This window comes from Nothoprocta perdicaria, unplaced genomic scaffold (genome assembly GCF_003342845.1).
Source record: "Nothoprocta perdicaria isolate Ctin4 unplaced genomic scaffold, notPer1 scaffold_1, whole genome shotgun sequence".
Lineage (NCBI taxonomy): Eukaryota > Metazoa > Chordata > Aves > Tinamiformes > Tinamidae > Nothoprocta > Nothoprocta perdicaria.
Window position 1 is genome coordinate 14,039,387 of NW_020454093.1, and position 14,465 is coordinate 14,053,851.

A 14,465-nucleotide genomic window follows, 5' to 3' on the forward strand; every position below is an offset into this window, starting at 1 on the left:
TTTAGTATATGATAAAAGATAATAACTGCAGAAATCCTGCATGACTTTTGATCATCCTCTGATAGACCTTCATTATTTAATGAAAAAAAGAGCTACATGAATAGCAAATACAGTTTAAGAAYTTTCACATTTTAAAGGAAATATATATAAAACAATATATAAATTTTATATATATAATAATATCATATAGTATTATATAATTATATAATTATATAATTTATAATATATATTACATATAATAATTTTAAAGGAAATACATAATAAATTATAGTGTTTAACTAATAGATATATTTTCTTTTCCAAATTCTTCTGCTCATGGTCTTAAGTTCTATAGTTTTCTGAACTTCAACTTACAAAGATACCAGCTAATTTATCTAAGCAAACATTAATATTAATGGCCATAGCTTGTTAAATAAGATATTGTAGCCATACAAAACATTCTCATCTCTTTTTGACATCTGAATTAAACTACAAATATGCCCACTGTGCAGTGAATGACAGGGAAATATCGCCCATATTATGCTATTAGTGAAATATTAGTCTTAAAAAGAAAAACAGCAAACAGTAACAACATGCCGAGCCTTCTAGCACTTCCATGCAAACAACTCACAAATTAGCAAGGACTCTGGTTTGTGCTTTGGTTCCAGGATATTTTTTAAATGATTTAACTATATATTTTAACTCTTCAAAGCTTTTTTTCTACAACAGAAGCCTTTGGTGTTGCAAAGAAAAGTAAGTTCTATTACTATTTTCTATAGCTCGTCTAGGACTTATTTCATTAATTCAAACTCCTCGTTATATCAAAGATGATCTATTAAATCTAATAGGACCATGGGACCACCGGTACTGAAAAAGGGCTGCCCTTAGGTGGACAGAGTCCAACCCTCATTTGAAAACTGGTATTTCGTCACACAAGAACATACAAGTACTCGCTGCAGTGAACTACAGGCACTCAATTAAAACTTTTCCAAGTACTATTTACTCTGCAAACTGCTTTCAGTGAGCAAACAGTAAGTACTATTTAATTTCCAAGCTGGTTATTAAAGAGGGTTGCAGAAAAGATACAAGAAAAATTGCTGCATGAGGCAGTAACCACACAAAGTAGAACGATAGTTTGCAGGGCAGRGTATTAATGGTACTAGGCATAAACATGGAAGTCACTAAATCTTTTTTCTAAGTGTTGTGTTTGTATTTTCTGATTGATTTTACACTAATCAATAGTGTAAAAGAAAGCACACAATACTGGTACCTCACTGAAAACATATATATACACACACACACACGCACAGCTATATATATAATCTTTATATATTGACATAAAAACTCGTTCCCATTTACAAATTTCCAAGTCCTTGGATTTGGACATSCAGTCCCATTGCAGTCACACACCCACATGTACGGAAAATGAGAATAATCCAAACTTAAGAAATGAAGCTAAATTTCATGAGAYAGCTACTTATTAACTAATTGCATTAAGCTCCACTAAAAAAAAATAAATAAATAATTTTAAAAGGTGCTTTTATTCATATTGCATAGAGGCTCCCCTCGCCCCCTTTAAATTTTTTTAATTTGGAAGGGAAGGTTATGTCATTTAACATATTTCCAAGATGGCAATGATATGAAAATAATTTTTGCTTTACAAATATTTTARTTAAAAACTACATACTGCTTCTAACTCACCTGACTAAATTACATTATAATCCTCACATAAATAGATATAAGAGCTTAAAAGGCTTCTCTCAGTTTTCTTCTATTTTACTCCTCATTAACTAGGTACTCTGAGACATTTCAAAAAGTTCTTCTGCAAAAACAACAACGAAAACATCCTGATAATTTTCAAAGTTAACAAAATACCTCTAAGTTTCTTAAAGCACCAATTACACTCACATTTCAAAAACCTCAGATTCATAAAAAACCTCAGTTCATAAAAATTCATGGTATTGGGGTACTTTTGTCCTTTCGGAAAAAGTGTATCTTGATTTATGAAAGGAAATCAAAAAAAGCAGCAAATTCCCATAAATGTTATAAATGTTATACGAACATTTATCAGTCCTCAGTTACAATGATGCAAGCTGAATAAACACTTACAAATACTAGACAAGGTGGTAGGTAGTAGAAAAGGCAGCAAAAYACTACGCAAGATACTAATTCACTGAAAGTCATTACATATCAAAATATAAAAGATAACCAAGTATAAAAAGTTCGGAATGATTGTTGTGTGATCTGGATAATGTTAGCATCGAGTATGTCAAATCCCTGTACACTGCTAAGTGCCCACCTGCAAGTAGGAGATGCCATCGCAGCAGTTGTAAAACGTGACATGTGGTAGTCTCACCTTCATAAAAATCTAAAGCCATCTCTTAAACAAACAGCAGACATTCCAAGAGTCAACAAAATTGCTCTCCAAGGATATCACTGCAGCAGTCTGCAGGTCCAGCAGTTTAATATAAATCATTTGTTAATCAAAAATCCTGTGAAGACTTGTTTTGGAAAGGAAATGTAACTACATGCCACTTACACTCCTCCTTCAACGACATGCCTTCAAAATCATAGAATCATAAACATTTCAAATGCTTATCATTCATGTTGATTTTCTTTTTGTTCAAGCAAAAGTYCTATATACCTGTACTTCTTACTACTCCTTTTAGAGATAAGTTTTTCAGAAAGATGACAGTCATATGTTAGAGGTACAGAAAATCTAATAAATAAAGTCTGGTCACTTCATCCCCAACTTGGCTTCACCTTAGTAAGCCTTGGTTTAGTAAAGCTTACAAATCTTTTTTAATTCATGTTTGAGACGAWCAGCAACTGCAACAAGCATATAACAGCCCCATTAATGACATTTCATGTAAATAAATCCATAATGATTCATTCGAGGTTAAATATAAAGAATCTTGATTCTTACAGAAGAAGTTATGTCAAGACCCAAAAACATATTATGCATGGATATTACAAAAGCATTTTTCCTCCTTATGATTTGGGAATAKAATGAGAGAGGAAATTGAAAGCAACGGTAATTGCTATTTAGTCATTGACATGCTGGACGTCTTTCTCAAAATTGCATTTTTCTGTCCTTTTTGCACAAGTACAAATTGCACTGTCCAACTGCAAGCAGTTTAGGTCTTTCTTCAAATCCCTTAGTTTACATTTTGTTCTTTAGACAAAGTCAAACATAACCAGACCTGTTACCAGGACAGACACTCTTTCGGTCTAAAAGTAAAAACTTTACCAGATGAGTTAAGTTCCCAGAACATTTATTTATTTTTACAAGACACAGATATTTAGCTTAGCACCATAGCCAAATTATAATTGGAGTAATTACAGTCTACTTAAATCCTCTCTATATAGATACATGTATGTGTGTGTGTATATATATATATATATATATGTATATGTGTGTGTGTGTGTGTATATATATATGTATCAGCAGGAAATGGCTTTCTTCCATTCTAAACGAAGGACTATTACTGATATGCCTTGTTAATCCCTGCAAAACTTTTAAAGTGGCTCCAAACAATTCTAGAACTTTAGATATCTTTCTGGAAACATGCCCAAATCGGAGTAGAGCCTKGGAGAGGCCCAAGGCTGTACCTTTTTTTCAGGAATATAAGTGCAGCATGAGGAGCATCTCTTCAGAACCGCAAGGAGAAAAAAAACAATTGACTCTAAGAGGAATCAGGTGTAAGCAAGTTCCATAAGGACACTTACAAATTCACCTGGCCAATTCTCCTACCTATCAGATCTGTGCTTGCTGCTTTAGGGGAGGAAATAAAAGCATTATAAGGTGTTAGTGCTCTGCTACATCCCGTCAAGCATCTTAACACATTTATCTAATCTAGATAAATGACTATTCCCAAATATTCACACTCTTACTACTACTGTATTTCAACAAGTGTCACTTCCCATCTTGGAAAATTCAGTACGTCCCAGGTTGAAAAGTGTCCACCCACCAAATCCTGGCWCAACTGCCTTGTCTTGTCTCCCATGTCCCTCCACCCGGTCTTTACTTTGATTGCAGAAGCACCCAAATTGCACCCAAATGCATCTTGCTCAAGGAAACAAAAGCAGATAAGTTGTCCAACAAAACTCGTACCTCACGCAAGCCTCTGAAAAATTCAAAACCTGCCATTAAAAATATTGCTCTTAATGTGACTCTCTCCTCTAACACACAAGCCCTAGTCCCTTTTAATACCTGTTTGGAAACTTAAGAAAAATCTTTCTCTGTTTCCAGCAAAGGCACTTTTAGAGATGAACCCAACATGCGGAGCGCAGGACACACTCTGCTTGTTTCTGCTCCCCGTCAATGTATGACCAGGTGAAAGAGAGACACTGATAATCCCACCAAGCTTTCTGTTCCAATAGGAGAAAACAACAACAACAACAAAAACCCMCACACACAAAAAAAGCAGACCACGCTTCAAATAGGCAACTCTTGCCTATGCTGCCAATTAACACACACCACATAAAAAGTAAATCATAAGAGGAATATGTCAGAGACCAACYGTAGATAATGTACCTGCAGTCAGTGCAGCAGTATTCCTCACAAATATTTTATAAGATTTCTTTATAGTAGTGTATAAGTATTTACAAGCCTATATTATGATTTGTTAAGAGCCATCACGCTGGCATGAATGGAGGTAAGTATAATATAGCCATTTAATCTAAGCATTTATGAAATACAACTACCATGAGAACTAAGATTGAATTTAATCAGACACACATATTACCACAGCTACCATGAAGGTATGAATTTATAAAAATGAGTTTGCATAAATTTACAGTAAAAAGTCAAGCCAGATTGCATAAATATATGTATGACTCAGCTCAGAAATTTATATTCATTATGGTTTATACACCAATGTTTGCAAATTACATAAAAGTATCACACTTAAAAATCAACACTGCTTACACAAAACATTTCAAGGCAAAGTATTCACCAATTAACCGCTATTAACTTTCCTATAAAAACACCAATAAAAGTATAAAAAACTTGAATACAAGGTAATAATTACTAGTCAATATTCCCATCTGATTATTCAAAACATAACACAAGTGGAACAGCTCTGGGCCATCCCTAGACTCAAAAAGACACATCTGTTAGCAAATAATTTTGATAAATAATGCTAGTCAGGGTCTCATTTAAGAAAGGAAAGCAACAAATGAACAAGTATCAGGGACAAAACACATTCTCCACTAAAAAAAATCACATTTAAAGACAGGTAGGAAAAACAGTGTCCAACTAATTGGGTGAAGCCAGCCTTAAGACTACAGAACTACAATTCCTGCAACTACTTAAAAAAGAATTTCCTTCACAGTCAAGAAAAAAATGTGTGTTTTAAATTGGTTACATCAGTATAGAAGTATTATAAGAAGGACAGTCTCATAATCCATCCTGGGGRAAAAAAAAACAACACTAAAGAAATATGCATTGGAGCTTTTCCTCTCTCCTCTCCCGCTTGTGCCTCCACACGAACCAACCACAGCCCAATGCACAACCAAGAAACAGGAATTCGAGAGGGAGGTCTCATGACATCAACACCTGCTTTGCGGGGGTCTCCCAGGATCTTGCTGTGATCACCAATCGATCAACAGGAAATCAGGAAAGCACAGCTGCTTCCTCAGTCCCTTTGCAGCAAAGCACAGGCCTGAGGTCATGAGCAGCAGACAGGGGAGGATCTAGACCCCCCAAAGGCCCCCGGCATCCAGGCTGACACAAAATCTTCCCAGTTATAAATTAACTGTTTAGACTGAAAAACCCACAAGTCTCATATTTCTGTCGCTCTGCTTATTCTCAACCAAATCTATTCTAGACTGTTTTGTAACTATTGTCTTAAGTTCAGACAAACCTAAATCACACCAGTCTGCACATTATCTTTCCTGTCTGATTAACTTTTTATTATGGGCCTTTTAACTTTGGCTTCCAGTTAACTACACTTTTTCGAGCCAGTTACAGCATTATTCAGAAACATAAATCAGTACAGAGCACCTACACCCTAACACTGCTAGTGTTAAGTAACTAGTAAGAAACACTAAAAAAAAAAAAAAGGTTGAATTAAATCAAGTGCTTCTGCACGTTCTTTTCCCTTTGCATTTTTAAGAAATGTACAGAACAAAAGCTAGCATTACACAAAGTAAGGTGCCTACCACCCTTTAGAGATAAAAAATGAAAATAAATTCAGTGCTCAGAATCATACATCTTACAGTTATTTAACAGAAGCAATTATGAAAAAAACTCAACTATCAATGCAGGCTTTTCCAAATGATATTGCTAATATAACTCTTATAAATTTCAAAACACAAAGCCGTAGAAAGGTACAGTCATCTTTGATGGAGGGCAACATAAAACAGGTATATAGCACACTCTACAACAAAGTGACTAGATGTTACCTATTTTATTGCTGATAACGCACTCTACAGTKCATTAGCCACCTCCGCCACTGAAAGCCTTATCCTGTGCTGTGGAACATACCTTTAAAAAGATTCACACGTTTATGACTTATGAGATTTTATACTTATTTCTATAATTTCTCAATTATTAAATAATACTCTTTTCCTACACGGTCATATTGCCTAAATAACTGCTTAGCATTTAGTTACATTTTCCTAAAAGACCTAATTTATTCCATAATTATATATGAATGAAAGAGTCGGCTACAACTTGGGATTAAGCTGTAGTTTGAGTGCAATTATGCCTAATCCATACAGCACTCACTACTGAGATTAAAGATCTCATTATAGCACTGACTGGAACAGCAGTATAYATGGGACTGCAGAGTCACGTGAACCTAATAAAATTACCCTGCTTACAAAAGAGATGGCAAAGAATGACAGCTTCTACAGGTGATGCAATAAAACAGATTTCTAATATTCAGAGTATTTTCATTATAATTTACCCAACCAATGTGATAAAATTTTCTTTTAAGTTTCCAAACAATTCTGCTATGCAGCTATCACAGTACTGTTAACAGTACATTATAACCCTGTTTCATCACAGGGATGACAAAGGCAAAGATCCATGGTAAAATTACATTGACCTGCTTAGTGAAAATTTAGTTAGATTTTCCCCCCCTCTCCCCCAAACACAATGATGTTTACAAGGATAAAAAAAAAAAGTTATTTATTTTCTTATTCCACAAATACAACACTACCTTTCGACTTATTTTATGGGAAAAAATAACAGTACACCAAGGTTAGAACGTACATAATTTTGAATAAAACAAATTTACTTTTTTCTTRTTTTTCTAAAATGCAGAAAGTAAGACCTCTACCAGACCAAGGAGCCAGAGACAAAGTTCTCCAATATTTTACTCCAGTCTTACAACATAATTATCATCTATTCATAAGCTATTTGAATTAAATCTCATTTGAGAAAAAAATAAAAACTTCTGGCGCATGTTATGAGAAAAAAATCAGCTATATATGAAGAATCRCTGTGATTCCAGCTCTTTTGAACGCAGTCTTTTCAACAAAATTCCCTATGATTTCCCAACGASTGCAAAATTCCCTCAGTTAATGAAGCAATCAAGTGATATTCACTTTCGAAATCAGTTTAATTAAAGACCCTAACAAGAGGACAATATAATTCAGTGATTATTCGATCYTCTTCCACAAAAAGTCCCTTTTTTAAATTTTTTTTTTTTTTAAAAAAAACCCTTTTTAAGGAAAATTTAGCTTATTACACTGGTACTTTCAAAACTCAGTTTGCATTTGAAAGACACACAAGCAAGAATAAAGCCTGTGTTGAAGAGATCAAGGAGGAGTTACTAGAAGACATTTCTGACACATAATTTTGTGTGATGCTTCAGTGAARATATTAACAAACATGAAGTTTAAGTTTGGATTTAGTTATAAAATGGCTTGAAGATTGCCCTGCTTTATTTTAGTATAATGTACATCGCAAAATTTCAATCATCTATCTAGGAGACTCATTTTCCTAAAGATTAAAGATACTTTCAGGACTTGATTCCCAAGTCTGTTTATTTCGATCTGTGTGGCTTCAATATTTCAGTACTTTAAGGCAGTTACAAGCTTTAGAAGTGCTGAAAACAGGGCAAAAGTTTGTTTTTCCTCGGAAAAGAAATAGAGACAGCTTGGGATAGCCATGATTTAGAGGGGCATTCTCACGAGGCTCTGAAAGAACACCTGTGCAGAACACACATAGATTTGTTGAAACTTACTACTTCCTAACACATAGACAAAGTTGCCAGAGAGTACTAGAACCTTGTTACATTTGTTTCTCTTTAAAAAAATTAAATTTACACAAAGTAACAAATATCTGGGTTTACAATATTGAACAAACTTTCAAACTCTGGGTCTTGAAATTAAGAACTATTCAGCCTCAAAGTGACCAAAACTAAGCATCTCCTTCAGTAGCAATAAATACAAGTGCTTTCAAGATGATAACTCTTACCCAGTTTGTTAGATAAACATTTTGAGATTAAAAACCAAAACAAACACCCTTACATTATTGCTCCTGCAATTATAATTCTGCATAATGGGCATAAAGTGACAGTATAAAAAGAAAATCAGGGATTCACATGCMTGCGTATTTTTCTTAATAAAAAATGGATTTTTATTAATGCATTTGTTTAATATCATTAGGAAAACAAACATGAAATCTGCAATTCAAAAAACAGGCATACACTTTATCCACAGATTCAATCATAAAAGAGTAGAGTATGCTTAAAAATAAAGGTCTACCTGAGGTGTTTTAACATTGTAGAAGAATAAAATACTTACATTATCTTCATCCTGCATATCATCGTCATCATGATCATCATCACTGTCCTTGAACCCAGGTGGGAGAGGTGGCCCAATGAATTCTTCATCCTCCTCCTCATCATCAGTATCCTCATTTTGACCTCGAGTTGAAGTTTGGGATTGCACAGAAGGGCCAGTTAACTCTTCAGTTGAGCTATCTTCGCTTTCACTACAGGCTGCATCTCTGCATAGAAAAATTAATAAGCTATTTCAAGAACATGAACACATTTTTGGCACAAGTGAATTTCTGAAAACTAAGAACCATTTAATCTATGATCATTCAGCTCATTCTAAGTCAATGTGCTCCCTCTACTGGTAGCTAACAAGAAGGTAGCATTCTAACAAAATATTGAACGGGTAAGCAGAAAACTTTAAAACAGCACCTTCAAGAGTTTTTCATTAAAAAGAGAGAAAAACAAAAAACAGTAGACATCAGCTCTTCCTTTCAGATTCTGTGGTATAACAGACTCAATAGACTTTTGCAAGACAGTCCTTTATAAGTTTGTATTTTAGGAGTACATTTGTGATTTATTTACAAATAGGCAAGCTATAGAGAAGTTTACAACAACAACAAAAATGACTATAGAGTTTAGCTTATCACTTCAAAACAACCATAAAAACATAGAAGTTCAAGAACATAAYAAAATATCAGAGAGAGTAAAGTAGAAATAGGTTCAAAACTGTGCAACATGCACCTCCCAAAAGAGCTGTACACTGGCAGGTAAYAGGTTATACATATCTGCCTCAGACGAGTAAATTTAATTCTATTTTAGGAAGAAATCAAAACTTAAGAACATGAARGAGTCCTCAAATGTAACATCAATAAGAAGGACTTACATATCTAAAACTTGCCTAATTTTTCATCACAATCTTTACCAGTCTAATGAAAGACAGTACCTCTATATAAAACACTTGTTTTTGCATAGTGATGAGAAACATTTGAAGACCTAGGTGAGGATATGCCTAATATATACAACTCAAATAAAATAGGCTCCTTTACAACAGTGGGACAACCAATAGACTTCTATTAAAAGGAAGGTTCCGAACACCTGAGGATGATTTGGGTAATTAGAGCTCTACAACTTCACTACAGTAATTTTTTTTTTTTTTTAGCATAGTACATGCAAAAGACTTGTCTTCAAGTTGATACACATTCCCAGACAAGCAAGCCACAATTTTTCCCCCAAAGGCACACAAATTAACTTGTTTTAGATGGTAACCAAGCATCTAACACAGCTGCCAGTGAGAACAGTATAGACTCAAAATTATTAATATCCTGTATTCTCACATTTCAGATCTTCCAATAGACACCAGAGAACAACATGTAGCTTCCTTCCTAATTGCATATCCCTATCTTTCTCTTATTTGCTAGGAAGAATGAGTAAACTCAAACAGTTCAGTGTATTGAAGGGCAACGCAGACCTTCAGCATGCAAAAGGACTGGAATTCCAGGGGTATTTTTCACCACACTCATGCTTTGACAGAGATGGCTGAGTATCCCAGCTACAGCTATTGGTATCCTGATTGGAAGGGAAGACAAACATAAGCATTCGAAAAGGAACTCCCCTAAAAGCGCATCTAGCTACATAATATCCTTCACATAGTGGCCAGCAACGGTAATGACAAAAGGAGGACTGAATAACAGAGCAGAGACAGCAGCATCCCCCACAACTTTCATCTTTATGGGTTATGATCTCCATTAAGCTGTAAAGAAAGAAAAACTTCCCCTGGAAGGATAATTTAATATAACTATAGAAAAAAAAGTCACCTTTTTAGGCAATAAAAAGTTCATTATTCTGTATCAGCTTACAGCTACAAACATCTACATCATGCAGAGAGGTGCTGTTAGGACTACAGAGTATAAAAGTGTTACTATATTACATACTTCAACATSAGTTTTTGTATTATCCTTTCAACTTAGGGCTGACTCACACTGGCATGCCTCCCTCACTAGCTTCCAGCTGTTTTCAGCACCAAGTTCTAACCATACAGCTTACAAGGAGATACTAAACTGTAAGATGACCCTGCTCAGCTTCCAGTTCCAACAGCTCTTCGCATTATGGCCTCTCTTCTCAATCATCAGTAAAAACAAAACCACCTGAAAATCAACAGAAGTCTGGGTAGCTACCAGAGCCTACCTAACTCAGAATACTCCAAAGGAGTCGCACAAAGTGTCTGGAGTTCTCTCAAGTATTTTATCTAAATAAACACATTTGGGAAAGGCTCTGGTTTCTTTYTACTTTAGCATTTATTTTAATTGATTTCTTTAATTGAAATCTCCAGGTACGGTACATTACATTTAAACTCTTTTCATCTTCCATTATTTCACTAGAAACATATCTCAGAACACCAATGGTGAAGGGGCATAGAATGTTTCCCTTATGCATAGAATATAATGCAGGATCTATAGTAAATTGTGCAGTCAATTACCTAAGAGAAAGTCCAYGGTTTATTTGAGCAATAGTCAAAAAAGAATTTTTGAAACAGAATATTCTCAGATTCAAACACAACATGACAAAACTACTAACTACATATTAACGCTTGTAAATGCTGAAACACCTTTCAGAAATCAGTATTTCCACTAAAAGACTTCAGATAACATAGACACCTTCATGTAAGTTAAATGATGCTCACATTCTTTAGATTAAACAAGCCCTTCAGATAAAGAAGTTGTTAGATATGATAAAAGATCATTCTGTTTAAGTACCTTGGTGTTAATGTAGACGGAGCTCCTCTTGCACTTGAGGCTGAAGCTGGTAAATCAGACTGCAGACATCTAAATTCCTTTTCAGCCTGGTCTTCTTTTTCTCTTTCACGTGCCTCTGAATACAAAGACAGCAAGTAAAYCACAAATAATCAAGACTACTAGAAAATAATTAAATTTGAGGTCTGCTGAGTACGGTAAATTTTTTCTTCTTCATTTTCAGGCCTATATGAAATGTTTGGAAGGATAAGATCAGTAAAACATTACCAGATTTCTGCTGCTAATGTAACAATCACTCAGAAATACAAAGTACCTAGGGCAAAACACAAGCAACTTTCTTTCAGTCACTAGTTTGTATAGACTAACAAACATAAGTTCGTCATATTATGATGCTGATATTGAAATGCATTTAACATTATCTAGAACAACAGTTAACTAGTATGACTTCATAGAGTTCCTGAAATTTGCATAGCAAGTGTAAATACATACATTTAAATACATATGGAAAATTGCTACAACTCCTTGTATTTATTCACATTTGACTTACTGAAAATAATCCAAATGGAACAGTATAACCAACATAAAATAGAATCTCTCCTTTAAAAGTATGGGTAAGAAGGATGACAAAATTSCTGCAGGGGAACAGATGCTACCACTCTATTTCTTAAAATGTCCAAACGACTTCTGTTAAGCAAGAAAAAAAATATGTTTTCTTATCTTTTCCCTATACAAATACTTTCTTGTATCCTCTCTCACGTAGCTGGCAAACAATTCTCTTAGCTTTTATCAGGTAAAAGCTGTGTTAAGCAGTACAACACAAAAGCATTTTCTTTTGAAGAGACACGCAGGCATCTGCACGATACAAAACTAAGAGACAAATATTGATTTCAATTCTTCTGGTGTAGCAGAGTTAAAGCCAGGAGGATATTTTAGGCAATCTGGAAACAAAACATGCGCATGCCTGCATATATATATACACATATATATTTATATATATATATAAAAAAAACCACACACACACACACAGATATATATATATATATATAATCCAAGCAGTTGCTACAAACCCAAGTGTTGCTACACTTTCTCTAGTACTGAATTATAACCGGCAAAATTTTGTTTTAAGATAAACAGTGGAATTAAATACAAAGTTTGGTCATTTTTGGAAAAAATACTGATCTCACAATCACTAGTACACTGTGTTTCACATCACACTGGTACACACTGTGCACACATTGTAGGAAAGATTCTAGAAATTTTTGTTTTCAAAAATTTAAATTCAATGAATATAAACCAAAAATCCAAAATGCGGCAATTCCAAAAGCTCTACAAAAGACTAAATCACTTGTTATGACTAAACAATCAATCATTAATYTAACATTTGACTGTTTAAGGATCCAGCTGCTGGCAGGATTTCTATTTTAGGTAGAAGATACCTTTCTATCTTGTCTTTTATGGACTCTGAAGTCCAGAAAATTAACAAGCCTCCACAGGGATCCACCTGTCTGGTTCTGCATATGATTAAAATAATRAATATAATTAAGATAATATTCTTTCATCAAGAACTGCCATCTCTACGGTGTCTTTAAAGTCTACATTTTAGGCTGGTTTAAGTCTAAACCAGTAGGGACAGAAGCTACTCAACAATGACAGTATTGTTGATACACTGATACGTGGGCGAGCTTTTCCATGCATACTGTACAAGAGTAGGGAGAAACCGTGGATATTTCTGTTGACAAACTGGATTTTAAAACAAAGCGGGCTTGTGTCCTAAAGACTGTCCCTAGAGTGCTGTTTGGTTGGATACCAGAAGCAAAACATTGCATTTTCGCTAGTTTCCCCTCTCAAATGGCCACCTTGAAAGTTTCCAGCACAGCTGGGGGGTGAAAACTGATTTGAGGGCATCCATGAAACCTGCTCTATGTTACAGGACACAAAATACATTCCCTTTTGTTCCTTCTTTTTATTCTGCTTGCACAATACTAAAGCTGCCTCTAACAGCCCCTCTTCCACAATAAATGCAGAGTTAACTAAAATAAGGAAAGAAAGAAGCCCATTTTGTAGRCTCACTGCTCCTTCTGTGCCCTCCTTGGCAATGCTTCACAAGCAGCCTCCTGCACATTCCCAAATACTCTTACAGCAGATGTAAATAATAAACCTTGCCTACTTAATAAGCCTCAAACTGCTTCAAATTGTCTTGCTAGAGTAATTCTTCCCCCCGCCCTGCAACACACACACAGAAGAAGACAATGAAAAGCACTTACAAAAAYCTTAGCATGACACCAAATAAGAAAACACATTTAAAAAGGCATGGGCTGGCGAGGACCACACTCCTTACCCAAGACTTTCCTGCTCCTTTCCACGGCAGTTCTTCTCGTTTGTTCAAACAAGGCTTCGAGGTCAAAAGTCCGAGCTTTCTTCCCTAAAAACGAGYGGGAAACCAAAAACGATCAAGCGAAGAATAAACAAACAAAATAAAGACTCTGAGATTGGCCCACGTCGCCCAGCGGTGCCGCGGCCGCGCGCCCCGGTCTGACCCTCCGGGACCAACTGCCGCCAACGGCCCCGCGCGCCGAGGCGGGCAGGGAAACGCGCCCGGGGCCGCCGCCCGCGCGCCCGGGGCCGCCGCCCGCCACGTACCGAAGCCCGAGAAGCCCATGGTGGCCGCCAGCTCCGGGTCGGGCCCCGCCAGCGCCGCCGCATCTGCAAGGAGACAGAAAGGGAGCGCGGTCAGCGCAGGGCGCGGGGGCAACGGCAGCAGCCCCAGCCCCGGCGCTCACCGCCCGCCGCTCCCGGCGCCTCCATGCTGCGGCCGCCCCGGAACCACAACAGCGCCCGGCCCCGGCAGGAAGCGGCGCCGCAGGGGAGGGGCGGCCGCGGCCCCGCCTCCCGCGCCGGTCGCGGTGCGCGTGCCGGGCGGCTGCTCCTCGCCGCGAGCTCAGCCCGGTGGCGGCGCCGCCGCCCGGGGCCGGGGCGCTGCTGGGCCCCAGGAGGGCACCGC

The 14,465-nt window shown here is 36.5% G+C and overlaps 1 protein-coding gene across 1 annotated transcript in view; it reads right to left on the minus strand.

Annotated features, from left to right (window-relative positions):
- The window catches only part of WDR70 (WD repeat domain 70), a 117,985-nt gene extending 103,823 nt beyond the window's left edge, over window positions 1–14,162 (minus strand). The window contains exons 1-4 of the mRNA XM_026037965.1: window positions 14,105–14,162; window positions 13,803–13,886; window positions 11,468–11,582; window positions 8,740–8,944 (exon numbers count right to left, since the gene is read on the minus strand). Of these exons, the coding sequence (XP_025893750.1) occupies window positions 8,740–8,944; window positions 11,468–11,582; window positions 13,803–13,886; window positions 14,105–14,123 (423 nt within the window). The 5' untranslated portion in view covers window positions 14,124–14,162. The remainder of the gene's footprint in view (window positions 1–8,739; window positions 8,945–11,467; window positions 11,583–13,802; window positions 13,887–14,104) is intronic.
- Between the last annotated feature and the right edge of the window lie 303 nt (window positions 14,163–14,465).